Genomic DNA, 26,133 nt, shown 5'->3' on the forward strand with positions numbered 1-26,133 from the left:
AAAGGTACAAAAAATACCAACTTGGTTTATTGGATAAAAAGAGTGGTAAAATGGACATAAAACCAAAAGTCAGAACAAGACGTTTTCACATCCTCCCCCATCTCAAAACCGTACTTCCCATCATCTGGGCTAGGATGTTAAGGAGCCAGAGCCCCCTAAAATCCTTTACTCTTCACCTGCACTGGAAGCAAGGCCTGTAGTAGGAGAACCCAGGAGAGGAGGAGGTCAAAGGCAACCTTACTCCTGTCTGCCCCTTCACTCCTGAAGTCTCTGGATTGGAAGGAAGTAGGGAAGGAATAAGCAAGCCAAAAGGGCTAGGACTGGCCTCTAGGGCCCAAGCCCAGGCTTTCCTAGAGATGGCTATCCTTGTCCCCATTCTATCCTTAATAGGTACCATTCTCAGGCCTTGAGGGAGAGAAGAAAGGGGTTGGTTCAAGAACCAGATGTGGTCTCCAAACCCTCCCCCAGCACTGGTAAAAGCTCTGAAAGTAACCTGACCAGGGGTGGGAGAACCACACTTTTTCCCTCCCACCCAACCAAGAGGTAAAAAGGAATTCCTGGGGACATAACAAGCCCAGCTCCTCCTAAATCTCCACGTCGCTTTCCTTGTCATTGTCATGATCTCCATCATAGAATTCGTTGGGTGCCTCTGGCCTACAAAGCAAGGGAAGAGAGAAAGAGAGGTCAGGCTCCCACTCTCCAAAGTTCAGTCTTCTCCCATATAGGCACCCTGTCTGGAGCCACTTCTCAGGCCCCCACTGTCAGGGAACCACTCCTCTCCTTCTGTTGGTAGAGACTGATTGCTATTCATTCATCCACTCAGGTAGTCAATAAACATTTACTGACAGACTACTCTGTGCCAGACACTGTCGTAAGCCTTAGCGAGACAGGAGAGAATAAACCAGATGACATTTCTGCCTATCTTCAAAAAACTTACCTAATAAATGAGACTGACAATAACTAACAAAGTAAAAACAAAAATTTCACATGGTGGAAAGCACTATGAATAAAATGAAATAAAAGGATGTGACTAAGAGTTACAGGAGAAAAAGGGTAAAATTTCAGACAAGATTATTAGGAACAGCTGTTCTGACAAGGTAAGACCTGAAGACTAACAAGAAGCTGGACAGGCAAACATCTCAGGAAGACCACTTCAAGCTGTAAGAAAACCAAGTACAGAAGTTATAAGGTTATGAGGAAGACAGGTGAGAAAAGTGAGAGAAGGAGGTCAAGACAGCTAGAGGAGAGAGAGTCATTAGAAATGAGACCAGGGACGAGGGTAAGGGCCAGCATGCAGGGCCTTTTAAAGTCATCATCAGAAATTTGGACTTTCTTCTAAGTGCAAGGGAAAGGAGCATTTCTAGCAGAGAAGTGACATATTATAAACCTGTATGTAGTGGGTGAAGGGATATGAAAGCAATACAAGACCCAATATGTACCCAATTCTGATTTCTTTTTGGAAAACTGTTCTCTGGGAGAACATGAATAACTAAGTTATCTTGCCCACAGCTGTTAACTGAGAAAGAAGGGAGAAAGTCATCAAAGAGAAGTTGGGGAACAAAATCAGGAAAGGCTCCCTCTGCCTGGAGAGCAAAGTCTCAGTTACCTTTAAGTGGACAAGGGTTAAAGGTGAGGAGACTTGGGTTTGAGTCTCAGCCCTGGTATTTAACTAGCTGTGAGAACTTCGGAAAGCTACTTAATCTCTCTGAACTTTAGATTCCTCTTCTGTTAATTTAAGAATCGCACCTCTCAGGGTTGTCGGATGGCAAGAGAATGATGACTTGATGGCACTGTATCATGTATAATTTAATATAAATATCATATCCTATATAGCTGATATGCTACAAGCATCAAAGACAAGGAACTCAGTGGATAGTCCAACAGTAACAGGGCTTAGGACAGGAAGAGGCCAGAGGCTTCTGCTGGCTGTTGAGAACAGGCTGTATAATGTAGAGGCAAGGCCCAGGTACCAACCTGGAATCACAGATGAAAAAAATAAACTTTTCTAAAAGGAAGAAACTGAAAAACAGATTTTTAAGAAGATCAATTTCCAGAAGTCAAGCCTCAGAGACCTGGAGAAGCTGAGATTGAGATGATGGGTCAAAAAGGATCCCTGAGGCCAGATGTTTAGATACATCCTCAACCAAGGGAGGAAATGAAGGGGTACACATGGAGGAGAAGGGCTGGAGTGGTCCCAAGAGTCTAAGCTGTAAAGCCCAGGTCCAGCGGAGAGATCTGGAAGTATGAACTCTTAAGACAGAGAGAAGATTCTGGAAAGGACTGAGAAGCCCATCAGACTCTGCAGCAGAGTCAGCTCAGACTTCTTAACAGTGCGTGGGAGCAGGACCAGGTGTCCTGCAAACATCCAGCTGTGGTTATCCCCAGTCACGTAAGGAAATCTGTTCTCTATTAAATGCATCTGTTTCTGCACTTCTGAGTTCTCTTGTCTTTTTCCTTCATTTTTCAGAAAAGCTTGTTTCAGCTTTTGTGGTTTTTTTAAGTCTATTCTGGTTGCTTTTTCCCCTAATTTAGTGCATCTGTAAATATTTTAATATGTATCTCAGGAAGGTAAAGATATTAAAAAAGACACACATACACACAATACAACTATCACACCTGAAAAAATTAACAGAGGAAAGAAATCCAAGGGCCTTACAAGAGCAGTATATGTGCAGTGACCTGTCCAGCTTGTAATCTGGAAAGAGTCAGTAAAATGCTGGCAAGAATATAAACTGTTATAGACTGTCTGGAAGGCAGTTTGGCAACAAATAAAAAAAAACTTTACTGCACACAGCCTTTGACCTAGCAACAACAAGTCCAGGAATCTAACCCATTCAAGCACTCAAAGACGTACATACACGGGGATTCGCTGCCACACTCTTTGTAACAGTGAAAAAAACAGGAAATAATGTAAATAACTGTCTATGGCACTTGGTTTAATTATAGCTATGTCCACACAATGGAATATTATACAGCTAATTAAATAACAAAGCAGATTTATATATATATATTGGCACAGAAAGATACACTAGTAAAAAAAAAAAACTTGGAAATTGTAGAACATGTACAGAATGATCTAACTTTTATTAAAAAAAAAAAAAAGACTGCACAACATTGAAAATGAGTGTATGTATGCCCTTCTGTTTATACATAAATGTTGAACAGTGCAGTTGTCATCTACAGAAACTGTAACATGGACTTAGAACTGGACATGGAACAACAGACTGGTTCCAACTCAGGAAAGGAGTACGTTAAGACTGTATATTGTCACCCTGCTTATTTAACTTATGTGCAGAGTACATCGTGAGAAACACTGGGCTAGATGAAGCACAAGCTGGAATCAAGATTGCCGGGAGAAATATCAATAACCTCAGATATGCAAATAACACCACCCTGATGGCAGAAAGTGAAGAACTAAAGAGCCTCTTGATGAAAGTGAAAGAGGAGCATGAAAAAGTTGGCTTAAAACTCAACATTTAGAAAACTAAGATCATGGCATCCAGTCCCATCACTTCATGGCAAATAGATGGGGAAACAGTGGAAATAGTGACAGACTTTATTTTCTTGGGCTCCAAAATCACTTCAGATGGTGACTGCAGCCATGAAATTAAAAGATGTTTACTCCTTGGAAGAAAAGTTATGACCAACCTAGACAGCATATTAAAAAGCAGAGACATTACTTTGCCAACAAAGGTCTGTCTAGTCAAGGCTACGGTTTTTCCAGTAGTCATGTATGGATGTGAGAGTTGGACTATAAAGAAAGCTGAGCACAGAAGAATTGATGGTTTTGAACTGTGGTGTTGGAGAAGACTCTTGAGAGTCCCTTGGACTGCAAGGAGATCCAACCAGTCCATCCTAAAGCAGATCAGTCCTGGGTGTTCATTGGAAGGACTGATGCTGAAGCTGAAACTCCAATACTTTGGTCACTGATGTGAAGAGCTGACTCATTGGAAAAGACCCTGATGCTGGGAAAGATTGAAGGCAGGAGGAGAAGGGGATGACAGAGGATGAGATGGTTGGATGGCATCACCGACTCAATGGACATGAGTGTGAGTAAACTCCGGGAGTTGGTGATGGACAGGTAGGCCTGGCGTGCTGCAGTCCATGGGGTCGCAAAGAGTCGGACATGACTGAGCGACTGAACTGAACTGAAAAGTTTTACAATAAATGTATGTCACTTACATCATTAAATCAGGGCAAAAAAAAAGCATGGGATGGTTGCATACTGAAGAAGGTAAACTGAGGACAATTAGACTAATGCTGTCTAACTTACTTTTCCCCTCTTACTTTTTCCCCCAAAGCTTGCTGGAATTCCCTCCTCTTATGTCCCTACTCCAGACCTGCTGTAGTTTTCCTCGGGACCCCTCTCCTCCGCATCAGCCTCATCAGTCCTGTCGTAGGTTAGGAGGTCTGCCGGCACATCGTGAATCTGGACGCTAGGTGCATGGTTCAGCATCTTCAGGTTTTCAAAGATTGTCTGGCGGATCTGGTCCAGATACTGGTTGGGGATGAGGAATAGACAATGAGCAGCTCCCAGTGACTCCCAGGATGTCAATGCTTGTAGTTGCCTTTTGTCCCCGCAGTCCTAGTTTCAGTCCTATTTTGCATCTTAGTTTGAATCCCCCAGCTGGTAACTGTCCGTCCTCCCAACCCTGACTGCCTGTGCTTTCACCGAGGCTGCCTACTAGCTGATAACAGAGATAGTGAGGGCTAAGATTCTCTTCCCTGGTTTCTCTGATTTCCCACATCCTGGACCTTTCCTTGGCTCCTCCACCCTTGTGCTCAGCTTCTCCAAGCTGCTGACCTGGCGTGAATTCTGATTCTCGATGCGGGTGCTGACATCTGGATGGAGCGTGAAGTCCGGGGCAAAGTACTCGAAGTATTCTTGGGGAAAAAGGAGGAGACATGATGGCTCAAATAGACACAGGCAGGTCCCAAGAGTTGCCTATCTCTTTCCTTTCCATCCAAAACACCTACATAACAGCTGCTCAACCTCTTCCCCACTCTGGGCCCAGGGGTTTAGTCTGCAGAGCTCTGAGAAAGTCAAACTTCCCACCCGCTTTCAAACCAGGCCATTCTATGGTCTTGTGAGAATGGCCTTCTTGCTGTGGGGGCATCATGGGGTGGTCCTTACCACTATAGGGAAGCTCTTCACTAATGGCCTCTTCTACCAGCAGCGATGTCTCATATGTCCTGAAACAAACCAGGAGGGCAGGCTGAGCGAGTGGGCTGAAAGGTCCACTGGCCATTTCTCAGGGAGCCCCTAGCTCACACTGTACAAGGGAGAGGAGAAAACATGGGGCATGCTCACCAGCAGCGGGCAACATTCCGGACAGTGTAGCCACCACCACCTAGCACCAGCAGAGGGATATTGAAGCTCTTGACATATTCAACGCATTCCCTGTTAAAAGAAACCAGAGGAATGGGTGGAAGAAGTTTTCAAAAGCCAGAGAACACACTTCTAGCGACTAACTGGAAAGGGGCACAAGGAAACTAGGAATGTTCTGTATCTTGATCTTGGTAGTGAAAATCACTGAGTTACATCCCTGAGATATGTGCATTTTACTGTCTGCACGTTGTGTCTCAGTGAAATTTAAAACAGACTGCACTCTCACCTCTGTCCTGCTCAGCACCCACCCTGTTAATCAACTAGTCTCACCAATGTACCAGCAAGTGCTGTCAGTTTAGCCACCAAAATATAACTCATATCACCTACCTCTCTCCCCCGCCACCTCCTCCAACTTAGCCCCCTGTCTAAGACAACAACACCAAGAGCTCCCTAACTGGTCTTCCCACTTCCACTCCTGTGTGCCCAGTCCCACCCCAAACCTTTCTCCATTCAGCACTCAGAGCAGCGGCTTTTTTTTTTCGGCCGTGCCTCAAGGCATGTGAGATCTTACTTCCCCAACCAGGGATCAAGCCCATGCCTCCTGCAGTGGAAGTGCAGAGTCCTAACCACTGAACTGCCAGGGAAGTCTTGAGCAGTCACTTTAAAACGCAAGCTGGATCATGTCAGTTCCCTGCTTAAAACCTGTCAACAGTTTCCCAACACATCTGAAATATAATCCAGACTCCTTAGCAAGGTCTACAGGCTCTGCACGACCCCAACGCTGCTGACTTCTCAGATGTCACCTCAAACCACCTCCAGCCTGCTCTCTGTGTTCCACCTGACTGGTTTTACTTCATCTCCTCCATGACACCCTCTGCCCTGTCTCGGCATGTCTGCACGTGCTCTTCTCACTGCTTGGGATGGACCTCTCTCTCTTCCTCTTATGGCTCACTCATTTTAGGCTCCAGGGCTCAGAATTTTGGAAAATTGCTTCCAAATCACAGTATCTAAAGTAGTTTCTCCACTGTTATCCCACATCTTAACTTTCTTTTTCTTCTATAGAGTTTATAACAATCTACCTATCTTGTTTGCTTACTTATAGTTTTGCCTGTTTCCTAGGCTGAACCGTAAACTTCATGGGAGTTCCCTGACTGCCTCCCCATCTCCTAGTACAATGCCTGGAACACAACAGGTGCTTAATAAAAACCTAATGTGAATGTTGCCAACTGGGGAACCCTGCTCAAGATGACACTTCTGGTTCAAAGTACAACATGTAGCTATTTTTGAGTCCCAAAAGGAGGTGAGACCTGTTTCCCGGCTACCCCTGTTCCATGTATTGAGGCCCAAGGCCACTTGAAAACCTGGGGGAGTGGAAGGAGAGCAGTTCTCACCCGTGTCCTCTAATGCTGAGGTTGAAGCAGCCCAATCGATCACAGCCCAGAGAGTCAGCTCCACACTGAAAAAATCAAAACCCCAGGTGGCTGCAGTGAGAGAACTACTCAGAATGTCACCAATGTCCTTCACTTCCCTTCCCCCACCAGCCTAGGGATTCTCCTCTTTCCTGCTCTCTTCCCTCAAGCCTGAAGGCCTGAGGAGGCACTGACCGTATTACCTGGAGCACAATGCACGTAGGTTGGTAGAAGTCCACCACCTGGTTGATAACTGGCTGGAAAAGGTGCTTGTAACCTGGGAGAGGGCCAAAGATGGGCACCTGGCACCCCAAGGGGATGGGGAGACAGGGAACAAAAGGAAAAAGGGGGTTCAGAGAGCGTGTAGCCCAGGAAAGGGGCAACCCAAAGGGACAACCATTGGTTCCGAACTTCTGGGTGGGGAAGTTCATGAGACTTCTGGAGGGACCGATGGAAGCTAATGACCTTTTTCCCAGAAAAATGCACATACACACAATATGTTGCATACAATTTCCGGGGAGTTCATGGTCCCTCTGAAGGCCATTCATCCTGAAGGACACCTGGCCCAACAGTAGATAATACCAGGCAGAAGAGGTTAACTCAAAGAGGGAGACAGAGAAGGAGTCTAGTGAGCAAGGAGAAGACTTTAGTACGTACTCTGGTCATCAATGCCATCCCGCAGGGGTACATTGAGGCAGTAGTAGCGGCCACTCTCTGCTCCAACTTCATACATGTCACCTGTGGGGAAGAGGTGGGTGGGGGTGCCGGCTGCTTCAACCCCACCATGTACTCTGAGGGCCTCTCACTCCATCTTTGTACGTCTGCCACACACTCCCTCAAACCACTAAGTCTCTTGCAGCTTGCATTCGTTCAACAGATACTCTTGGAGGGCCTACTATGAGCCAAGCTGTGAACTAGGTATCGGGATACAACAGGAAAAAGAACTAACAAAATAAATGAAATCCCACCAAGCTCATATTCTTGGGAGACAGGCATGATTAGGTGGGAGACAGTAAACCAAACAAAACCCCACAATAAATTCAAACAGCAATCCGTGCTTGAAAAGAAAAAAGCAGAGTGATGTGACAGAGTAACAGGGTGATCAGGAAAGGTTTCTCCAAGGAGGGGCCACCTGAACTGAGACCTGAGCCTGCGGAGGAGGCAGTCATGGTAAGAGCTGAGGAGTGTGAAGGGGACAGGCATTCCTACTCCCATACCTGTGCCAGGGAAGAAGTAGTTTCCATACTTGTGGAAGGATACCGTCATGACTCGGTCAGTGAGGTAGAAGGCTTCCTGAACCCCATCGCCATGGTGGATGTCAATATCAATGTAGAGAACCCGAGGGTGGTACCTAGGGTGAGGGCAAAGCCAGCGTCTGAGGCAGAGGTGAACCCCAGGAGGAAAAGCCCCCATCCCACTCCTCCCAAACACAAGGCCAGAAATTATGAAGATTCTACTTTGGCCCAAGTCACCTGAAACCTAATACCACCAGTTCCCTAAGGGCAACCCTGGGGCTCCAGCCTGGAGGCAGGGACAGGAGAGGGATGTGCAGAGAAGGCTGAAATGTGAGCAGGCAGCGGGGAATCTGCAGCAGAGCACAGGAAGAGGCAGCCTGAGAAAAGCATCAAGAACTCGGGAGAAGCTAGGGTGGGGCTGGAGGTCAGGGTCAGGGCCAGGGCAGTCTCAGACCTCAGCCAAGAGCCTAGTAAGTGGCCCCATCTCCTCCCGGGCTACTTACTTGAGCAGCTCCAGGATGCCAATCACAATGTCATTGACATAGCAGAAACCAGAAGCCTATGGTAAGATAGTATAGTGCTATTACAAAGAAGAACAATTCCTCCACCCAGCTGCCCCCCGACTGCCATCCTGACCTCCTACCCTAGCGGAGCTGTTGTCTCCCCCATTACCTCCTCACTCACCTCAAACTTCTTGGCATGGTGCAGACCACCAGCCCAGTTAATGGCAATATCACAGATCTGAAAGACAAATGCCCAACTCATAATCCTTCTCCTGCCCACCCCCAAAGCTGGGAGCTCAGGATCACAGTTAAGGCCTTGGATTCAGGGACCCACAGGAAGGGGGAAACAGGACTCAGGGTATAGTTACCTTGTTGTTCAGCTGGGTTGCTCCTTGCAGAGATGCACCTGTGTAACGGGAGCAGAACTCAAACAGCCCGGGAAACACGGGGCTGCAGGAAGAAGAGCAAGTCAGAGCCCTTTTTCCTCTGTCCACTTCCTTCCTTCACCCTTCTCCCCAGCCCAAAGCCCTACAGTCTCCTTTCTTCAATAACCCCTTCTGCCCCTCCTACATACCCAAGTTATCTGCAAATTTATTCAACAAATATTTTGGACCAAACCATATACTGAGACTTGTTCGAGGCACTGGATGGGAAGTAGAGAAGCACAGTGAATGTAGTGCTAGTTGCACAAAGAGCAATCACAGGGCCCCAGGCTGTGGGTGAGGGTGGACTTTACATTCCCAGACTATACTATAAAGTAAACTCAAAACTAGCAGGAGCAATAACACAAAAAACAAGAAAGCTCCCAAGACAGCACGTGCCTGAACAACCCAATGAGCAGGGTAATGTGGGCGGGACAGACCTCTGGGGCTGGTGTGGTCAAGAAAGCCTTCATGACATGAAGCTTTGTGGTGGCTTGAAGGCTGTGAAGGCCCTGGAGGCTGAATGGGGAACAAAAGGTATTCTGAGAAGACACCCTGTGCAGCAGAGGTGTGGGGATAAGGTTGGCAAGGTGCTCATTGCCGGCCTAAGGAGTCGGCCTCAATCCTCCAGCCCAGTCTGCTTCTATTGGTAGGCTCTTTCGGGGAAACCGATTGGTGTAGTGTTTAAAAACCTAGCCTCTGGACCTGAATCCTGCCACTGCCACTGTCCAGGCTAAGTTATCAAAATCTCCTCAAATTTCAATGTATGTACTTAATGCTTACCATCATGAAAAGGACTACTACATCTCAGGGTTGGTGTAAGAATTAAGTGGATATACCAGTAATCCTCAGCACAGCAGAGTAAATTACTCAAGAAACTGTAGCTGTTATAGGAAACTATAGGATCAACAGCCTCATTTCATCAAAAAATAAATTCAAGGAATTCCCTGGCAATCTAGTGGTTAGGACTCCATGTTTTCACTGCAGAGGGCCTGGGTTCAATCACTGGTCAGGGAACTAAGATCTTGCAAGCCAAGGCATGGCAAAAATAAATAAATTCAAAGGCAAGAAGGAAACATTAAGGGTTAAAAGTCTTAAGAGATGGAGCCACCAAATACAATATGTGGACCTTGTTTAAATCCTAATTTAAATAAATCAACTGCAAAAAAGAAAAAAATGTGAGACAAATACTGACTGCACATTTGATGATATGAATTACTGTTGATTTTTCAGGTGTGATGATACTATGCATTTTTTTAAAGAGTATCATTTGGAGATATATAGTAACATATTTATAGACAAAAGGGAGTGACATCTCAAATTAGCTTTAAAATAACCTAACGTGGGGGACAGAGATGAAGCAAGATTAGCCATCTGCTCTAAGTGTTGCAGCTCGGTGATGGATAGATGGGGGTTCACTGTACTATTCTACTTGCAGAAATGTTTAAAATTTTCCCTAATAAATAAAAAGTTTAAAAATGAATGGAGCAGCTGGCAGCTGTTGCGGTCACTATCTTTTAGTGGATGCAGACTAGAGTGGAAGCAAGGATCATGGCTTATCTTTGTTAGCCACCTTTTCCCCACAAGACTTGGAGCTGACTTCTCATATGAAATAAGCTCAACATAAATGTGGTCGTACACTCTCTTGCTTTTTAAAACCCTCTAATGACTTCTCCCTGCTCTAGAAGTTAAAAACCCCAATTCATAATAGGGCTGTTTATTTTTTAAAGGCCCTACCTATCTCTTTAGACACAATTCAGATCACTCTTCAGATATCGTGCATGGCCTTTTTTCTGTTCCTTAAATAAGTCATACTCTGTCCTGCTGCAGACCCTTAGGGCATGTTGTCCCTACTTCCCATTCCTCCCCTCATCCTCCATCCTCCCAACTATCTTTCACCTAATTACTTCCGACTTTCTTTAGAACTCAACCCAATTTTCATTACTTCCTCTAGGAAGCCGCCACTGACCAGCGCCAGCCCAGGCTAGAAAATTCTCCCGTGTCTACCCTCTCATAGTCTGTCATGTACCTCTCCTCTAAAGGACTTAGCCCAAAGGCTTATATTAAAATTGTGTTGATATTGTTTATCATTGCATCCCTAGCACTTAGCATAGGGCCTGGCCCATAGCCAATAACCAATCAATATTTGTTGAATAAGCAAATGAGTAAATGATGATTCATTGACAAGTATTCCCCACCCCACCCACCTACATGTCTTCCATTGCTGCCATAAGATCTCACTCAAGTATTCTCACTGAAATGCCTGGCATCAAGTTGCCTGGCATCAAAGGTCCCAGTTCTCCCCTTACCAGTCATCGCCCACGTTGAAGGCATTAAGGCTCTTGGTAAAGCCTTGCATATTGGTGGGGCTGACTCTCTGCAGGAAGTCGATGTAGTCCTCAGAGTGGAAGCGGCACATGTCATGCTGGGAGGCCTGGTATGGCTTGAAGACCTTGAGAGGGAAACACAAGATGAAGTCAGGCAGGGTCAGTCCTACTCATCCGGCTGAGACTGACCACACTGAGCCCAGCCCGGGGGACTGTCCAGAACCACACACAGCAGTCCCCTAGCCCCCTCCCCTCTAATCCTTGTTATTCTATGAGACAAACGTCTGTGAAGAAGAGAGACTCTTGATTAGCTTGAGAGTTTCTTATGATCAAGCCCTCTAAAGACCACTGGGCCTGGCTTTTCCTTCCTACCTCCAGCCCAGCCTTTTCTACCTTCTCAAACCTTAACTCCCTTCACCTGCCCTGTTCCCTGGATCTCCTATTCCTTATTCTCATCATACTCATCTCCCCTGGGTGCTGACTCTGTCCTCTCTCTCCTCTAAGTTCTTCTTAATTTTGGAATCAAATAATATGGGACACACAACAACCTTCTAATTAAAACCCAAGATGCCCAGGTGCTAAGCCAAAGATTTATTATCTCTTGAGAGGATCACACGCTTTAGAAATTGGACAAGAGCAAAAGATTTTTCCTCCCCAGAAAATGCTCATAGGCACACATAGGCAAACAATTTCAAGAGCCAGAGATTCAGGCATTAACATCACCTCAGTCGTTTCTATGATCAATTCACTAGTCTGTGGCTCAGCACAAGCAGTGGACACTCATTCATGCTGCTGGCTAATTCCCCTTGCAATGCACAAGGGCCGTATGTTATGATCACATATCACACTGCTATAAATTCCAAGCCAGGGACAGACAGGATGTGTATACAGTGGGAGATGGAGGAATGAGTAGTAATTAAATGGAACTCTGTGTGTGGGCGGGGGTATTCTAGATTGAAAAGGGAATATCCAGAACACCTCCTCCTGTCCTCCACACACATACACATTTACACACAGGGCTACAAAGTCCTCCCTAGAACTCTAGCTTGGCGGTGGAGAGAGGTGGCGGAGGAGAAGGGGTGGGAATGAGGGTAAACCTCATATCCAGATACACTGAGCCAGCCGCTTTCCCTTCCCTGAGGTCACAGAACTGTCCTAAGATGCAAGGGAGGGAAATACTCTGTGTCTGAAAACCAGCTCCACACCACCCTAACCGTAGGCCAAAGGTTGGTCCACTTGAGGTCAAAAGGTGGCCGACCTAAAAACTAACTCTCATTAAGTCAGTGGATGCACCCACCAACATTCTGCATATGGGGGTGCCCCTGATTCCGTCTATCCACCTCCCCCCTGCCTGGGGTGGGTCACTCTTGATGCATTCAGTGCAGCCTACCTATCCCTAAGGCCGCAGCTCGTCCCCACCCTCAATCCCCAGCAGAAGCCGTGAGACTCACGATCATCTTCTTATAGAGGCCGTAGTGCAGGACCAGACTATGAGTCAATGCCAAGCGATGGGGCTTCATAGGGTGACCAGCCCCTGGGGGTGGGAGAAGAGAGTTCGTCAGTACCCATCCCTGGAGTTGTAGGCCCGGCTTCGAAACCTCCGCGTCCCGAAATCCCTCGCGTGCAATGTTGCTCCCTCACCGTAGTGGAAGTTGCCCACGTCGGGGTCGTAGAAATAGGCCACAGTCTTGGCCATGGTGCCGGCGGGACCAGGCCCCGCGCCTCCGCCGCCAGCCTGTCCACCTGCCCCACCCCCGGCCTTGCGTGCTGCGTAAGCACGCTGCCTGCCTCTGCGGAACCAGGAAACCCAAGCCCGACTCCCCTAGACCACGCCCAGGTCACGCCTCCTGCGGAGTTCAGCCCTCGGCTTGCTCCGCCCTTCTAGGTTCTGGGGCGTGAGCGTCTGGGCTCGGCCGGAGGACAGTAGCATCGGTCCTAGGATGACAGGGCCATTTCCTTCCCGGCGGGGGCCAAATCCTCGGGAAGCCGATCCATCCTGTCCAGCTACCTGTCCCAAGCGGGGCGCAGGCCGTGTCGCCTCTTTAGGAGGCTTCGGAGAACCGGCCACGCTGACCCTCTCAGGTGCAGAAAGCCAGCTTCCCCCGGCCCGCTGGGGAAGATTCCCAGCTACACATCCAGCCGGGGCATCTGAGGGCTGGAGCCAAGCCAGGCGTGCCCAATAGACCAGTGGAGAGCGCTCTCGCCTGACTGCCCGTCCTCCTCACCCGGACCCAGACTCGGCACCGCACCGTCACCGGGCGGCAGTGGGGGGGCTGCGCAGTCACGCGCGCACCACACTTGCGCTCAGAAGCGCGCAGGGCTCTCTCTCTCCGCCCCGCACACCTGGGCTCCGCCCCCTGGTTCCCGGCCGGCGGCCGAAGGCTTTGGGGGACCCAGAGCGGCTGCGGCAGCGCCCCCCTTCTCCTTCTCTTTCCACGGCTGGAGTTGTCCGGAGCCTGTCGCCGGTCCCAACCAGCCCTCATCCCTTTCCATCCTTCCCTCCCCCCACCCCTGCCGCGGCACGGGTATCTGCAGCCGCAGCCCGGAGCCCTTGAGGCGGCGAAGGGGGGAGGGGAAGGAAGCGAGGGATGAGCGCCGGGAGGGCGTCGGGGGCCCTGAGCCGGACTAGGACGCCCCTGGAGCCGGAGCCGGAGCCGGAGCCAGAACCAAACCACCGGTACCGGGTGGGCCAGGTGGTCAGGTCGGGAGAACCCGAAAGGCGGGAGGGGGTGTGTGTGAGACAGTACAGGAAGGGGAAGGGGCTGCGGAGGCCTGACTCAGGCCCGCGCCGAAGAGATGTGGACGCTGACTCAGGCACTATCCTTGTGCCGGCCGCCTGAGAATTCCGTCCCATCTCGCTCTGCAGTGTCCTTGGGAGGGACGAAAGCTCAGGACAAGCTGGAAAGGGGGAGCTCTGGGCGTCGGGAAAGCGGGACCAGGGTAGTGGAAGAGGGCTTGAGCAGCCGCCGTCTGACACCCCTGGCCCGGACCAGCACCCCTGGCACGGACAGCTCCTTGGTTGGGTAGGGGGTGGCGCCAGACCTCAAAGGCTTGTCTGTCTCTCGAATCCTGAGGATGGCATTCCTAACCCTCCCCCCATCCTTAGCTGCAGCCCCCTAACTCCAGGAGCCGCCCTGGCCCGTGCTCACCCGCCAGGGCCTCATGTCGGAACCACAGCCTGACCTGGAACCGCCCCAACATGGGCTGTACATGCTCTTCCTGCTTGTGCTGGTCTTCTTCCTCATGGGCCTTGTAGGCTTTATGATCTGCCACGTGCTCAAGAAGAAGGGCTACCGCTGCCGCACCTCAAGGGGCTCGGAGCCTGACGACGCCCAGCTCCAGCCCCGTGAGTGAACAGCCTAGAACCTGACTCAATCACCTTCCTCCCTCACCCTTCTCCCCACACCTCTTCCTGGCCAAGAGACCCAAGCTAAATCCTGACCAAGATAGGAGGCCTAGTAACGATTTCTTGAGTCGGCAAGTGGGGTGCCACCACCCTGAGTAGGGCTAGAGAAGGCACCATGGGTGGGAAGGGCCCACTGGTGGTAGTCTTGGACTCCCACTGATTTTCCCTTCTTTTCTGCCCTGGCCCTTGAAATGCTAAGATACAGCATGATGCAGTTTGGTAAAGGGGTAGGTCTTGAGCAATAAGTCATAGAAGCCACCAGGTAATGTACCCTCAAAGTTGACTCATTTCCCTCTGCCTCACCAACTTCTTTCATCCTTCAGCTGAGGACGATGACATGAATGAGGACACAGTAGAGAGGATTGTTCGCTGCATCATCCAAAATGAAGGTGGGTGTAGGCTGTCCCCTTGTCCCCCACCTCCTCGACTTTCTCTTGCCCTGGCCTTTGCCTCCACTGACCCCTTCTTTTCCTTCTCCCCTCAGCCAATGCTGAGGCCCTGAAGGAGATGCTGGGGGACAGTGAAGGAGAAGGGACAGTGCAGCTGTCCAGGTGAGCTGGAAACACGGTCCAGTATGATTTAGCTTGCCTTGGAAAGTATCCTCTCCTCCAGCACATTCTTCTCCCAGTCTCCTTGCATGATTAGGGTGACAGGGGAGAGTAAGGCTGAATAACGGACAGGAAGAAGAAAGTTTGGTAGAAATCCTGAATCCTCCAAACCACATCTCTCCTTTAGATGTCATCAAGCCTAACCTTCATCCCTTATGCCACTCCCCTGGGTTATACATTGCACACTTTCTAGCCCTGGGAGGGAAAACAACACATGGTCAGTAACATCTTCATATTCAGTTTATTAGATAAAGACAATAAAAGAATGGTGCAGCCTGGGGGAAGTGGGACATCTGGGGGGGTTTAAGGAGCACGCTGAAAGAACAGGAACAAACAGGAAGAAAAATGGGAATGTTCCCCCCTGCTCCCTTCCTCCCTACCATCCAGCATGGATGCCACCTCCAGCCTGCAAGACGGAGCCCCCTCCCATCATCACACAGTGCACCTGGGCTCCTCAGCCCCGTGCATCCACTGCAGCCGCAACAAGAGACCCCCACTTGTCCGTCAGGGACGCTCCAAGGAAGGAAAGAGTCGCCCCCGGCCTGGGGAGACCACCGTGTTCTCTGTGGGCAGGTGGGTATAGAGTACCCCACTGACAGGGAGGTTGAGCTGGGGTCCAGTGCTCAGGCATTTGACTCCAAAGGTGGGCCCTGGCTCTTGCTTCCTGGACTGGGAGCTACAGCAGGAGTCAGGCTGCACAATATGCCCCCCAGAGGCTGTCTCCCCTGCCTTAGATCAGAAGGACATGGCTATCAAACCCAGGATGTCCCTGACCAGAAGGAAGGGCCAAGCAGTCTCTGAGTGGTGGCCCTAAGCCCGTGTCCCCTCCCCTCCCAGGTTCCGGGTGACGCACATTGAGAAGCGCTATGGGCTGCATGAGCATCGTGACGGCTCTCCCACGGACAGGAGCTGGGGGTCTGGTGGGGGGCAGGACCCAGGGGGCGGCCAGGGGCCTGGGGGAGGGCAGCCCAGGACAGGGATGCCTGCCATCGAAAGCCTTCCCCCTGAGAGGCCGCAGCCCCCAACCCTCGCCAGCACCCCCATGCAGAATGGAGGACTCAGGGACAGCAGCCAAGTCCCTCGTACACTTGAGGGGAACCCTGGAGCCTCTGCAGAGCCGATGCTCGGGGCTGGAGGGAGGGGCCCAAGCCCAGGGCCGGCCAGAAAAGAAGCAAACGGACAGTCAAGCAAACAGGACACCTCAAATCACCAGGTATGAAGACATGGCCAGTGCTGCAATGGGCTGAGCTCTTATTGCCCCTGCTCTGCAAGGGGCACTGGTATGACCCACGTCCTGTTCTCTCCATTGTCCTCCCCTCCTCTCTCTCAGGTGTCCCCACCACGGGGAGCAGGGCGGGTGTGAGGTGATTCTGCCTGGGCCCCAAGTCAATCTCATCCTCCCAACCCCTAAATGAAACGACCTCAGCCCATTGGTTCCCTGAATTCCCGGGGTCAACCGCAGGCTCAGCCTTTGGTACATATTCCTTGGTTTGGTGGTGGGTAGTGGCCATGTGCTCCAGGGAGTAGGGAAGGTCCCGCAGCCTCTGGGGAAAAGCAGGGGCTCCGCTTGAATAGGAGGCAACAGTCACCCTTCCTTTCCTCCAAGCCGCCTCCTTCACTGTGCTGAGGACTACCAGCTGGCAGGCCAGGGAGTGGGTGGGCATGAAGCCCCTCCTCTCCACTGGACAGCACTGCCCCCCAGCTGAGGGACCCACCCTACTTCCACCTGGAGTTGCACAGTCTCAGGCTGGGGGGACCTGGGGAGAAGTCCCATCCCTGGCCCTCAGCCTCTTCCCCTTCCCCTGCCTGCCCGCAGGCCGCCTGACCCACCTTCCCCATCACCTCACTCCGTGTGCTACAGCGTGGCGGCTGGGAGCAGGCCCCTGCCCTTGGTGGACCCTTAAAGCAATAGCACCTTAGGCCCTCTGTCCTCGTGGCACAAGAGGCCCAGGCCCTGGCTCGGGCTTTGTGACCTTTATTCACTGTCAATAAATCCACTCAGACCATTACAGCTGCTTCGCATACTGGCTCCAGCTCCTTCTGACAGGCCTATCCCCATCCCAGGCCCCAACCCCAGTGGCACTGGCATCTGTAGTGGGGTGGTTCACAGAATCAGGGTGGAGACACAAATGAGCCAGAGTCACTCAAGACTTCAGGGGACAAATTCCAGTCCCAGAGATTTCAGGGTAGTTCACCACCCTAGAGATGGGGTGGTGGCAGAAGAGAAAGGGGGTAGTTTCAGCCCCAGAGATGGCTGAAGGATCATGGAGGAAAAGGAGTGGGTTCCAGCCCCAGAAATGGGCGGAGAAGTAGTGTCTACCCCTGAAGGTGAGAATGGAAATCAGGGAGATTCCAGCATTTGACTGTGTCGCTTTGGATCACCATGGGGAGGGGCAGTCTGACAGCACGGAGATAGGGCAGCAGCATCACTAGGGGATGGAGAGTCCCCCTGGCTTCAGGTGAGGGGATCTGGGTGGCCAGGATCTGGGGCTTTAGCTGGCGGGGGAGGCGGTGGACGCATCTGTAGGAAACACACAGTCAGTGCTCCTAAGGCTTCCCTTGGGGATATCCCGTCCATTCCCTCTGCTCTGCAGATAAAACAGGACAAATTGGACTGACCCCTCTTCCAACCCTCTCCTCCAAGGGAGGGGCCCTTACCGGCCTGAGTCGAGGTGCCATCATATCCAGAGACCCAGGGCAGTCCAGGTCTTGGTCTGGAAATAAGAACCGCAAGTCAGCCTTCTGACTTTATTTTGTTCACTTCTGTATCTCCAGCACTTAGGACCATGAAAGTCGCTCAGTTGTGTCTGACTCTTTGCGACTCCATGGACTATACAGTCCATGGAATTCTCCAGGCCAGAATACTGGAGTGGACAGCCGTTCCCTTCTCCAGGGGATCTTCCCAATCCAGGGATTGAACCCAGGTCTCCCACACTGCAGGCGGATCCTTTACCAGTTGAGCCACCAGGGAAGCCCAAGAATACTGGAGTGGGTAGCCTATCCCTTCTCCAGGAGATCTTCCCGACTCAGGAATTGAAGCAGGGTTCCTGCATTGCAGGTGGATTCTTTACCAACTGAGCTACTAGGTCCATGGCACTCTGTAAATATTTTCTGATTTAACAGTCACTAACCTGGGTCATAACATCCATCAGTCCATCTAACCTCAACACTTACTGGGCACCTATTGTATACTCAGCCCTGCTAAAGGTACCAGAGTAGGAGAGGTGGGATCAGAGCTCCCCCACCCCTAATGGCTGTCAGCGACTGAATAATGAAATACCAACAAACACAATGAATGAGTAATAAAGGATTCAAAGTAAACTAAGGGTGCTGGAGAAGTAGGGTGCAGAAAATGCTAACAGGGGCTCCAGGGACAGGGAGAAAGATGCAGAGAAGAAAGTGGAAATACGTTTTAGAAGAGATGGTTTTGGAAAAGATGGACGAGGAAAATGATGATGCAAACCAGATGTTTGCAGGATTCAAGAACACTAAGGATGTGTATTGGGAAAACACTGTGGGAGAAACTGGTTAATTTTAATAATAATAATAATAATGAGAAACAGTTACTACTTGCATGCTTGCTATGTGCCCAGCACAACACTGGGTACCCTACAGACATCTCTTTACCTCTCAAAACTCAATGAGGGAGGAACCTTCCTCCTCACTCTGTAAAGGCCCAAACAGGTTAAATTGCATGCTAGGAAGTCTGGGCAGTTTGAACAGTGGGCCTGGCTCCAAAGCCCAAATTCTTCTACCATCAAGCTTCAGAGAGCCTGAGGGAGGAGGTTCATGAGGGCAAGCAAAGGGGCCAAGTATAACCCAAGAGTCCTAGACTTCCTGTCTCTTACCCTCCCGGGGGCCCAGCTCCTTCTACTCACCACCGGGCAGGACAGGTGCAGGGGATCCATCCACAGCAGAGGTGGGTGCAGGAGGGGAAAAGCTGGGAGGGGAAGGGGATGGCAGTATCTGCGAATGAGAGGGCAAAGGCTTATTCCTGGCATGTGGGAAGATTTCACCAGCTATTCTTCTCATCCCATCTTCAGTTCCTGTCCCATCACTTCCCAAGCCAGAGAGCAGCCAAATGCTTGTATATGGGTAGGGTTGTAGGTGATACACATTTCAACAGCCCATATGTATTGACACTTAATATGTCCCAGGCATTTTGGTGGCACTTCACATGCACTAAAAATTTATTCATTCCTCACCACCAACCCATGAAGGAGGTATTGATGATTACTATGTCAGAGGTGAGACTCAGATTAAACCATCTATCCCAAATCACAAAGCTAGTTAGTGACAAAATCTTGCTAGAACAATAGGTACCATATATCAAAGCACCTCCTAGGGGCCATTGTGCTAAGTGTTTTACCTCCATTATCTCAAATCAGGTAAGTGAGTCTCTTGAAAAAGATTATTATTATCCCCCTTCTACATGCATGTGAAGAAACAAGCTCAGCGAGGCCTAATCATTGCCTAAACTAATTAAACAGGAATCTGAACTTAAATCCAGCTCTAAAGCAGGACAACCAAACTCTTATGAAGACTGCCTTGCTTTCTCTTTTCTCTGTGCCAAAGGAGATGGGAAGGCCCAAGCCACAATACAGGGGATGGGGCATTAAGATGAATATGGGACCTCTGTGCATGGGAGGGTCAACCAGAAGTGCCTGGCGACCCAGGTAAAAGGAAGGCTCACCTGCTCAGGGTCTGAGAGTTCAGATGGCCCTAGGGGGCCAAGTAGCTCCTCCACCAGCAGGGAGGGGAAGACCCCAACATGGCCCCCAAATTCTCCCCTCCAGAAGCCATCATCCACTCCATCCTGGGCCCGGGGCAGCAGGCGGATGAGCGCCCCCTCAGGGAAGCTCAGCTCCTCAGCACTCTGTCCAGTGTAGCTGTACAGGGCACGGGCCAGGAACGCTGTAGAAGCCCAGGAGAGATGGTGAGGGGAGGAGGTAGGCAGCATGCCCTGGACCATGACACCCCAGGGCCACAATGACTCAGCAATTCTTGTCCCTTTCTTACCTGTGGGCTCCGCCCCCAAAGGGTTGTCGCTGTCACGGCTGCTCTCAGGGAAGGAGAGGTCCGCGAAGTTGAGATAGCGCTCAGGGACAAAGCCTACCTCACCGTGCTGGTTCCGAGCCTGCTCTCCCAGCAATGTGAACAGAAAGTGGGCTTGCCTCAGCTGTCCACGGCCCTGGCCCTCCTCCACTCAGGCTTCCAGCTTTTCTGGCTGGGTCTTTATGGGCCACAGAGAAGTCCCTCCCACTGCTCCCTTGCCAAGGTCTGAGCCCCAGGTCCCTACCCACCTTGACCCATTCATCGGCATCTCCCTCCTCTATGACCTCCAGCCACTCGCCCTCTGTGATGGTCAGCTCGTCCTCACGTCCTGCCTGGGCCCCACAAAGAAGAATTCAGGACTGGTTGTCCCCTAGCCCTGACGGTCTGAGGTCCTTACCCCCATTCACACCTGATAGCCAAACACCACATGGGCAGGGCAGGGGAGGGGCCTGGTGGCCAGGGCTGGGGGGGCGGGCTCCTCAAAGAGCTCCCCAGTCTCCTCACATTCCTCAAAGTCAGACAGCTCAGCATCCTCAGCCTATAGGGGCAGAGAACAGACATCACTGTGAGGCCCGGTCTCAAGTACCCTCTGTGTCTCCCATTCCATCCTCCTATTAACCTTGTGGATCCTCCTCCAAGGCAGTACCAACCAACCATTCACTCTGGATCACAGGGAGTCATCAGAGAGCAGGAAAACACTAATGATAATCACAGGGTTACAGTAGTGAGCGCTTACTGTGTGCCAGGCACAGTGCTATGTATCTTATGTATGTTGTCTTGTTTAAGCTTCTTAATGGCACACATGCTCAGTCGTGTCCAAATCTTTGCAACCCCTGCCGGGCTTCTCTGCCCGTGGAATTTTCTCAGGCAAGAATACTGGAGTGGGTTGCCATTTCCTACTCCAGGGGATCTTCCTGACCCAGGGATCAACCCACATCTGCACCTCCTGCATGGGCAGGCGGGTTCTTTACCACTGGCGCCACCAGCAAAGCCAAGTTTCTTAATAACCCTGTGTTATTTTGTGAAACTACCAACCTCATTTTACTTATGAGGAAATTGAGGCCCAGAAAGCTTAAATCACTTTCCAAGATCACACTGCTAGTAAATGCAGTGTCTGGTACTCAAACTGCTTACAGCCTGCTCTCAGGACCTTAGTTCATAACCACCATTCTATACTCACAGTAAAAGTTAACTGAGAACTCTGTTACAAACCATGCCAAGAATTAAACACTTAAGTGATTCCATTCAAGCCTCACAACAACCTGTTGAGTTATGTACCATTGTGATTCCTGCTTCATAAAGTCTGCTTTCCACTAGGGCTCTTTACCCTCCCAAGTGTGTAAGGCTAGGGAGTGGAGGGAGCTTACCGTGGGAGAGAAGTCCCTCTGGGACAGCCGGGCCTCGCTGAGCCGTCGCTCCTGCTCCACCTCATCCTGGGCCTGGGTCATGGCTGGCTTCAGCCAGTGCTGCACATCCAGGCCAGCCCCCTGCAGCAGGGCCAGTCGGGCAGCCCCCTTCACCTGGCTCACCTAACATGGGGAAGAGGGATCAACCCAGGCGATGGCTGGGTCTGCCTCTGGGAAATGAGTGGAGCCTCCCCAGATATGTCCACCCTCTACTACCTCCTGCTTGCAGTCTCCCCACCATCAGATGGAGTGGAGGAGGCCAGAGGAGGTGTGATCTCAGTGGCCTTAAACCCCCAGCGTGGTGCCTCACCTGTGCCCTTCGGATGCTCTCCCTTACTTCCTGCAGCCGCTGTTCTATGCCTGGAGCCTCTCGCTCTGGAGCCTGCTGCCGCCTCTGCTCCAGCCGCTGCAGCACCTGGTTGGAGAGGTGGAGGACAGGGGAGGGTGGAGACACCATGGGGCACAACTTAGAACAAACTGGTAGTTAGCTAGTTGCTTCACACGCATTATGTCGTTTAATCTTCCCTGGGATGTAGGTGCTATTATTAGCCCCACTTTAATGACAAGGAAACTGAGGTCCAAAGACCTGAAGTCACTCAGTACTCTCTTACTCAGAGTTATATAACTAGGAAGCAACAGAGCAGGATTTGAGTCCAGGTGAGTCTTGCTCCCAAGGCTATGCTCTTAATTACTGTGCCACACTATTGGCTTGAATTACTCTTCCCTCCCCTCCTGCCTACAGCCCCATGGCATCCCTCAGTGACTCAGGGACCCCCATCACTCAGCATTTCTTGCCCACCCACGACAGCTGCACCCCACCTCACCCGATGCCCATGATGCTGGATCTTATAGTCTCGGGCAGCTCGGCTCGTCCAGCGTTGAACTTCTTTCTCCAGGCCGCTCTCCCCCGCCACACCTCCTGCACCCCCTTCCAGCTCCAGGACACACACCTGAATGAATAGGGAACTGTGAGGACTGCCTGACGCTGCTCCTTTTACACCTCCTCCCTACAGTTCCCTCTTTATCGCCTCCCCACAAACAGGTGGGAGCACACACCTACGACTGTGGACACACAAACACAGTCCTGGAAATGGGATCCAGGTTGAGGGGAAGAGGTAGAATGAAAAAGATAGTGAAGTGAAAAGAGAGAAGGGTGGGATAAAGTGTTAATCTGTGTCCTGGTGGGAGGGAGGTGAACTGGGGTTCTGAAACCCTCTGTCCATGGTTTAACAGTCTCTAAGTAAATTCCACTGATGAACTAAAAAGCCTCTTGCAAGTGAAAGAGGAGAGTGAAAAAGTTGGCTTAAAGCTTAACATTCAAAAAACTAAGATCATGGCATCCGGTCCCATCACTTCATGGGAAACAGATGGGGAGACAGTGGTAACAGTGTCAGACTTTATTTTTGGGGACTCCAAAATCACTGCAAATGGTGATTGCAGCCATGAAATTAAAAGATGCTTACTCCTTGGAAAGAAAGTTATGACCAACCTAGACAGCATATTAAAAAGCAGAGACATTACTTTGTCAACAAAGGTCCATCTGGTCAAGGCTACGGTTTTTCCAGTGGTCATGTATGGATGTGAGAGTTGACCTGTGAAGAAAGCTGAGCACCAAAAAATTGATGCTTTTGAACTGCGGTGTTGGAGAAGACTCTTGAGAGTCCCTTGGACTGCAAGGAGATCCAACCAGTCCATCCTAAAGGAGATCAGTCCTGGGTGTTCACTGCAAGGACTGATGCTGAAGCTGAAACTCCAGTACTTTTGCCACCTCATGCGAAGAGTTGACTCATTGGAGAAGACCCTGATGCTGGGAGGGATTGGGGGCAGGAGGAGAAGGGGACGACAGAGGATGAGATGGCTGGATGGCATCACCGACTCAATGGACATGGGTTTGAGTAAACTCCAGGAGTTGATGATGGGCAGGGAGGGCTGGCGTGCTGCGATTCATGGGGTAGCAAAGAGTTGGACACGACTGAGTGACTGAACTGAACTGAACTGAAGTAAATTCCACAGGCTTCCCTGGGGGCTCAGTGGTAAAGAATCCACCTATCCATGCAGGAGGAGATGTGGGTTTGATCCCTGAGTTGGGATGACCCCCTGGAGAAAGAAATGGCAACCCACTCCAGTATTCTTGCCTGGGAAATCCCATGGACAGAGAAGCCTGGTGGGCTACAGTCCATGGGATCACAAAAGAGTCAGACATGACTGAGCAACTAAAGAACAACAAAGTTAATACTAGGATGTGAATAATCGGGGAGAGGCCTAAACCACAGTCCCCTTTACAACTGGCCTGGATCCACCTAGCACAGAGGTCTCACCTGATCATTCCCTGCTGGCTGAAACTGCTGAGGTGGGGTGGGGGAAAACACTCCAGGTTCCTGAAGAAAAAGCTCCAGATCCTGCTCCCAGCTTACCTTGGGGGTTGGAAAAAATCAAAGTCAGCCACTCACTGGCTCCCTCTCCAAGCCTGTCCCCAGCCCTTCTTGGAAGAGAAAGGACAAGGAAATGGGCAGACATGTGGTGGGGTGGGCTGCACTGGGAAAGAAGGGTAAAGAGGATCTCTGGGGGGCTCCAATAGGGCACAGCCCTCACCTGGGAGGTCACTTGCCTCCCGCGGCGAGCATGCTCCAGGGCCATCTCTGCAGCTTCCAGCTCAGTGCGGCTCAGTGAGGTCAGCGGGTCCCTCAGGTGTTCTAACAGCTCACTGACCAGAGCCTGGAGAGAGTCCCAAGATGCTGACACCACCCTCCCCCTAAGCAGGCTCTCTGTCCAGGTTTGGGTGGGTGATGGGCATGAGGTATAGGAAATTGGGAAGGAATAAGACATTATTATTGCTTCTAAAAACAGACCCTCTTGTGTACATAGCACTTAACAGTTTAAAAAGCATTTTCACATTCATTCTCTCCCTTGAGCCCCATTAGTCTTATAAAGTAGTCTGAGCAAGGGTTATTCCTGTTGTGGAAACAGGAGTTCAGAAGGGTTAAGTGTTCTGCACAATGTCACGCAGCCAGCTAGAAGCAGAAGCCAGGAATGTCTCTTCTGCCCATTCTAAGCAGGCTAGATCCCCCGCCCAACTCAGTCTGTGGGTGATGAGAGGCAGGGAGAGGCTCTCTCTGTGGAGAGGCAGGGGTATCTAGGCTGAGACTAGCCTTGAGCAGGGCCGGCAGTTCTTCCTGGTAGTAGTGGTCAAGGTGGGCATTGGTGGCCACCAAGTTCAGCAGGTACTCATTGCGGGCTGCTCTCAGCTGCTGGGAGTACTGGGCTGATTGGGCAGACAGCTAGGAGAGGAACACAGGTGTCAGCTGGGAGCTCTAGACTCTTGGTGTTCTTCCAAGACTAACCCAGATCCAGAAAGAATTCTCACATTATTGAGATAACTGGCAAACTATACTAAAAATTTTACATACTCACAACTCCTGATCAAAGTCCGCTAGTGGAAACTGCATACATTTAGAAGAAAATCCCAACTGCTTCTTATCATGGTCTACCTGGGCCAACATGAGCTGGCCCCAGCACCTTCTCTCTTTCCACAGTACTCGTCCCCCTGCTCACAGTGCTCCAGCCACACTGGCCTTCTCTGAGTTCCTTGAGCCTACAAAGTTATTGTCACCTCAGAGCCTTTGCACTTATCACTGCCTCTCCCTAGAATGTTCTTCCTCTACATCTTTGCACAGCTGGTTCCTCCTTGACACTCAGGCTTTCCCTCTAAATTACACTCCCCTGTTATGCTTTATCAAAGGATCTTTTCATTTATTCTGAGTCTTTGTGTATTTACTATCTGTGTCCCCTAACCAGGCTGTGAAGGCAGGAATTCTACAGGTAGTGTTCCCCACTGTATCCCTTGTGTTTCGAACAATGCCTAGTACATGAAAGTCCTCAATAAGTGCATAAAAAAGGAATGAAAAACAAAGGTACTAGTCTATTTTAGAGATGAAGAAAATGAGTCTCGGAGAGAACAAGTTTACCAAGGTCATGCACCAAGGAAGTAGGGTAGCCTGGATTCATCCCAGTCTCTCTGACTTATGCCCCTGGGTTCTAAACCACTAGACTAATCTGTCCACCTCTCCCTGTCCCCACTCATGCCCACATCCTCTGAACCTTGGTGCTGAGTTTCTGAAGACTGGTCCGAGTGTGAAAGAGGCCATGGTCACTTCGGTTAAGCCTGTGCAGGCAAAGGAAAGGAGTGGAGGTCAGACCCAGACATGGAGACTTGGCTCCACACCCTGTCCCCAGGCTTCCCAACTCCCCATCAGCCCACCTGGCCTGGACATCAGCCGCCTTCTCCTGGGCCAAGGCCCACACGCGTTCCCGCTGCCCATACAGCTTTCGGCTTCGGCTCAGCTCCCGGACAGACAGCAGCACCTCAGCCTGTGCCCTCTGGAGGTTCTCTGCTCCCTAGGGGCATGGTCACAGGAAGTCCTGATCCAGACCAC

General features: G+C 50.6%; 4 protein-coding genes across 13 annotated transcripts in view; 2 read left to right on the plus strand and 2 right to left on the minus strand.

Moving 5' to 3' along the window:
* On the minus strand, positions 1 to 13,021 carry HDAC3 (histone deacetylase 3). Its single transcript, XM_043913055.1, has 15 exons — positions 12,867 to 13,021; positions 12,677 to 12,759; positions 11,208 to 11,350; positions 8,845 to 8,926; positions 8,658 to 8,714; positions 8,477 to 8,532; positions 7,956 to 8,089; positions 7,396 to 7,476; positions 6,942 to 7,015; positions 6,721 to 6,785; positions 5,312 to 5,401; positions 5,135 to 5,193; positions 4,805 to 4,884; positions 4,341 to 4,498; positions 1 to 654 (listed from the first exon to the last, which is right to left on the minus strand). Exons 1-15 carry the CDS (start codon positions 12,919 to 12,921, stop codon positions 585 to 587), a joined length of 1,287 nt encoding a protein of 428 aa, XP_043768990.1. The 5' UTR covers positions 12,922 to 13,021; the 3' UTR covers positions 1 to 584.
* LOC122700800 (histone-lysine N-methyltransferase 2B-like) lies at positions 12,920 to 13,780 on the plus strand. Its single transcript, XM_043913846.1, has 3 exons — positions 12,920 to 12,996; positions 13,111 to 13,307; positions 13,461 to 13,780. Exons 1-3 carry the CDS (start codon positions 12,920 to 12,922, stop codon positions 13,778 to 13,780), a joined length of 594 nt encoding a protein of 197 aa, XP_043769781.1.
* RELL2 (RELT like 2) lies at positions 13,121 to 17,248 on the plus strand. 6 transcript variants are annotated; one of them, XM_043913059.1, is made up of 7 exons: positions 13,121 to 13,926; positions 14,332 to 14,571; positions 14,955 to 15,020; positions 15,116 to 15,182; positions 15,627 to 15,812; positions 16,077 to 16,452; positions 16,846 to 17,248. In XM_043913059.1, the coding sequence occupies exons 2-7, from the start codon at positions 14,388 to 14,390 to the stop codon at positions 16,864 to 16,866; spliced, it is 900 nt and encodes a 299-aa protein (XP_043768994.1). In that variant the 5' UTR covers positions 13,121 to 13,926; positions 14,332 to 14,387; the 3' UTR covers positions 16,867 to 17,248. The 6 variants fall into 6 exon arrangements, with proteins under 6 accessions (XP_043768994.1, XP_043768995.1, XP_043768992.1 ...); XM_043913060.1 differs by having other exon boundaries at positions 13,121 to 13,918; XM_043913057.1 differs by having other exon boundaries at positions 13,121 to 13,909.
* FCHSD1 (FCH and double SH3 domains 1) overlaps positions 17,199 to 26,133 on the minus strand; it is a 10,941-nt gene continuing 2,006 nt past the window's right edge. For 3 of the 5 annotated variants that reach the window (XM_043913051.1, XM_043913050.1, XM_043913054.1), the window contains 14 exons: positions 25,959 to 26,095; positions 25,799 to 25,862; positions 24,850 to 24,978; positions 24,293 to 24,415; positions 24,019 to 24,114; positions 22,525 to 22,650; positions 22,011 to 22,115; positions 21,662 to 21,823; positions 20,704 to 20,832; positions 20,543 to 20,626; positions 19,933 to 20,376; positions 19,118 to 19,205; positions 17,898 to 17,953; positions 17,199 to 17,760 (listed from right to left, as the gene is read on the minus strand). In XM_043913051.1, the coding sequence (XP_043768986.1) occupies positions 17,695 to 17,760; positions 17,898 to 17,953; positions 19,118 to 19,205; positions 19,933 to 20,376; positions 20,543 to 20,626; positions 20,704 to 20,832; positions 21,662 to 21,823; positions 22,011 to 22,115; positions 22,525 to 22,650; positions 24,019 to 24,114; positions 24,293 to 24,415; positions 24,850 to 24,978; positions 25,799 to 25,862; positions 25,959 to 26,095 (1,809 nt within the window). In that variant the 3' untranslated portion in view covers positions 17,199 to 17,694. The remainder of the gene's footprint in view (positions 17,761 to 17,897; positions 17,954 to 19,117; positions 19,206 to 19,932; positions 20,377 to 20,542; positions 20,627 to 20,703; positions 20,833 to 21,661; positions 21,824 to 22,010; positions 22,116 to 22,524; positions 22,651 to 24,018; positions 24,115 to 24,292; positions 24,416 to 24,849; positions 24,979 to 25,798; positions 25,863 to 25,958; positions 26,096 to 26,133) is intronic. The other 2 variants (XM_043913053.1, XM_043913052.1) reach the window with 1 other exon arrangement.

This window comes from Cervus elaphus, chromosome 9, assembly GCF_910594005.1.
Source record: "Cervus elaphus chromosome 9, mCerEla1.1, whole genome shotgun sequence".
Classification (NCBI taxonomy): domain Eukaryota; kingdom Metazoa; phylum Chordata; class Mammalia; order Artiodactyla; family Cervidae; genus Cervus; species Cervus elaphus.

Bases quoted from the DNA above. Each gene is read 5' to 3' on its own strand.
- RELL2 (XM_043913059.1), top strand. From the start codon at position 14,388: ATGTCGGAACCACAGCCTGACCTGGAACCGCCCCAACATGGGCTGTAC. The intron at 14,572-14,954 runs GTGAGTGAACAG...TTCATCCTTCAG, and splicing joins CGACGCCCAGCTCCAGCCCC to CTGAGGACGATGACATGAAT. The intron at 15,021-15,115 runs GTGGGTGTAGGC...TTCTCCCCTCAG, and splicing joins CTGCATCATCCAAAATGAAG to CCAATGCTGAGGCCCTGAAG.
- HDAC3 (XM_043913055.1), bottom strand. From the start codon at position 12,921: ATGGCCAAGACTGTGGCCTATTTCTACGACCCCGACGTGGGCAACTTC. The intron at 8,533-8,657 runs GTGAGTGAGGAG...ATCTTACCATAG, and splicing joins ACCATGCCAAGAAGTTTGAG to GCTTCTGGTTTCTGCTATGT. The intron at 8,090-8,476 runs GTAAGTAGCCCG...CCCTCACCCTAG, and splicing joins GGCATCCTGGAGCTGCTCAA to GTACCACCCTCGGGTTCTCT.
- LOC122700800 (XM_043913846.1), top strand. From the start codon at position 12,920: ATGGTGCCGGCGGGACCAGGCCCCGCGCCTCCGCCGCCAGCCTGTCCA. The intron at 12,997-13,110 runs GTAAGCACGCTG...CCGCCCTTCTAG, and splicing joins CCCCCGGCCTTGCGTGCTGC to GTTCTGGGGCGTGAGCGTCT. The intron at 13,308-13,460 runs GTGCAGAAAGCC...ACCCGGACCCAG, and splicing joins GGCCACGCTGACCCTCTCAG to ACTCGGCACCGCACCGTCAC.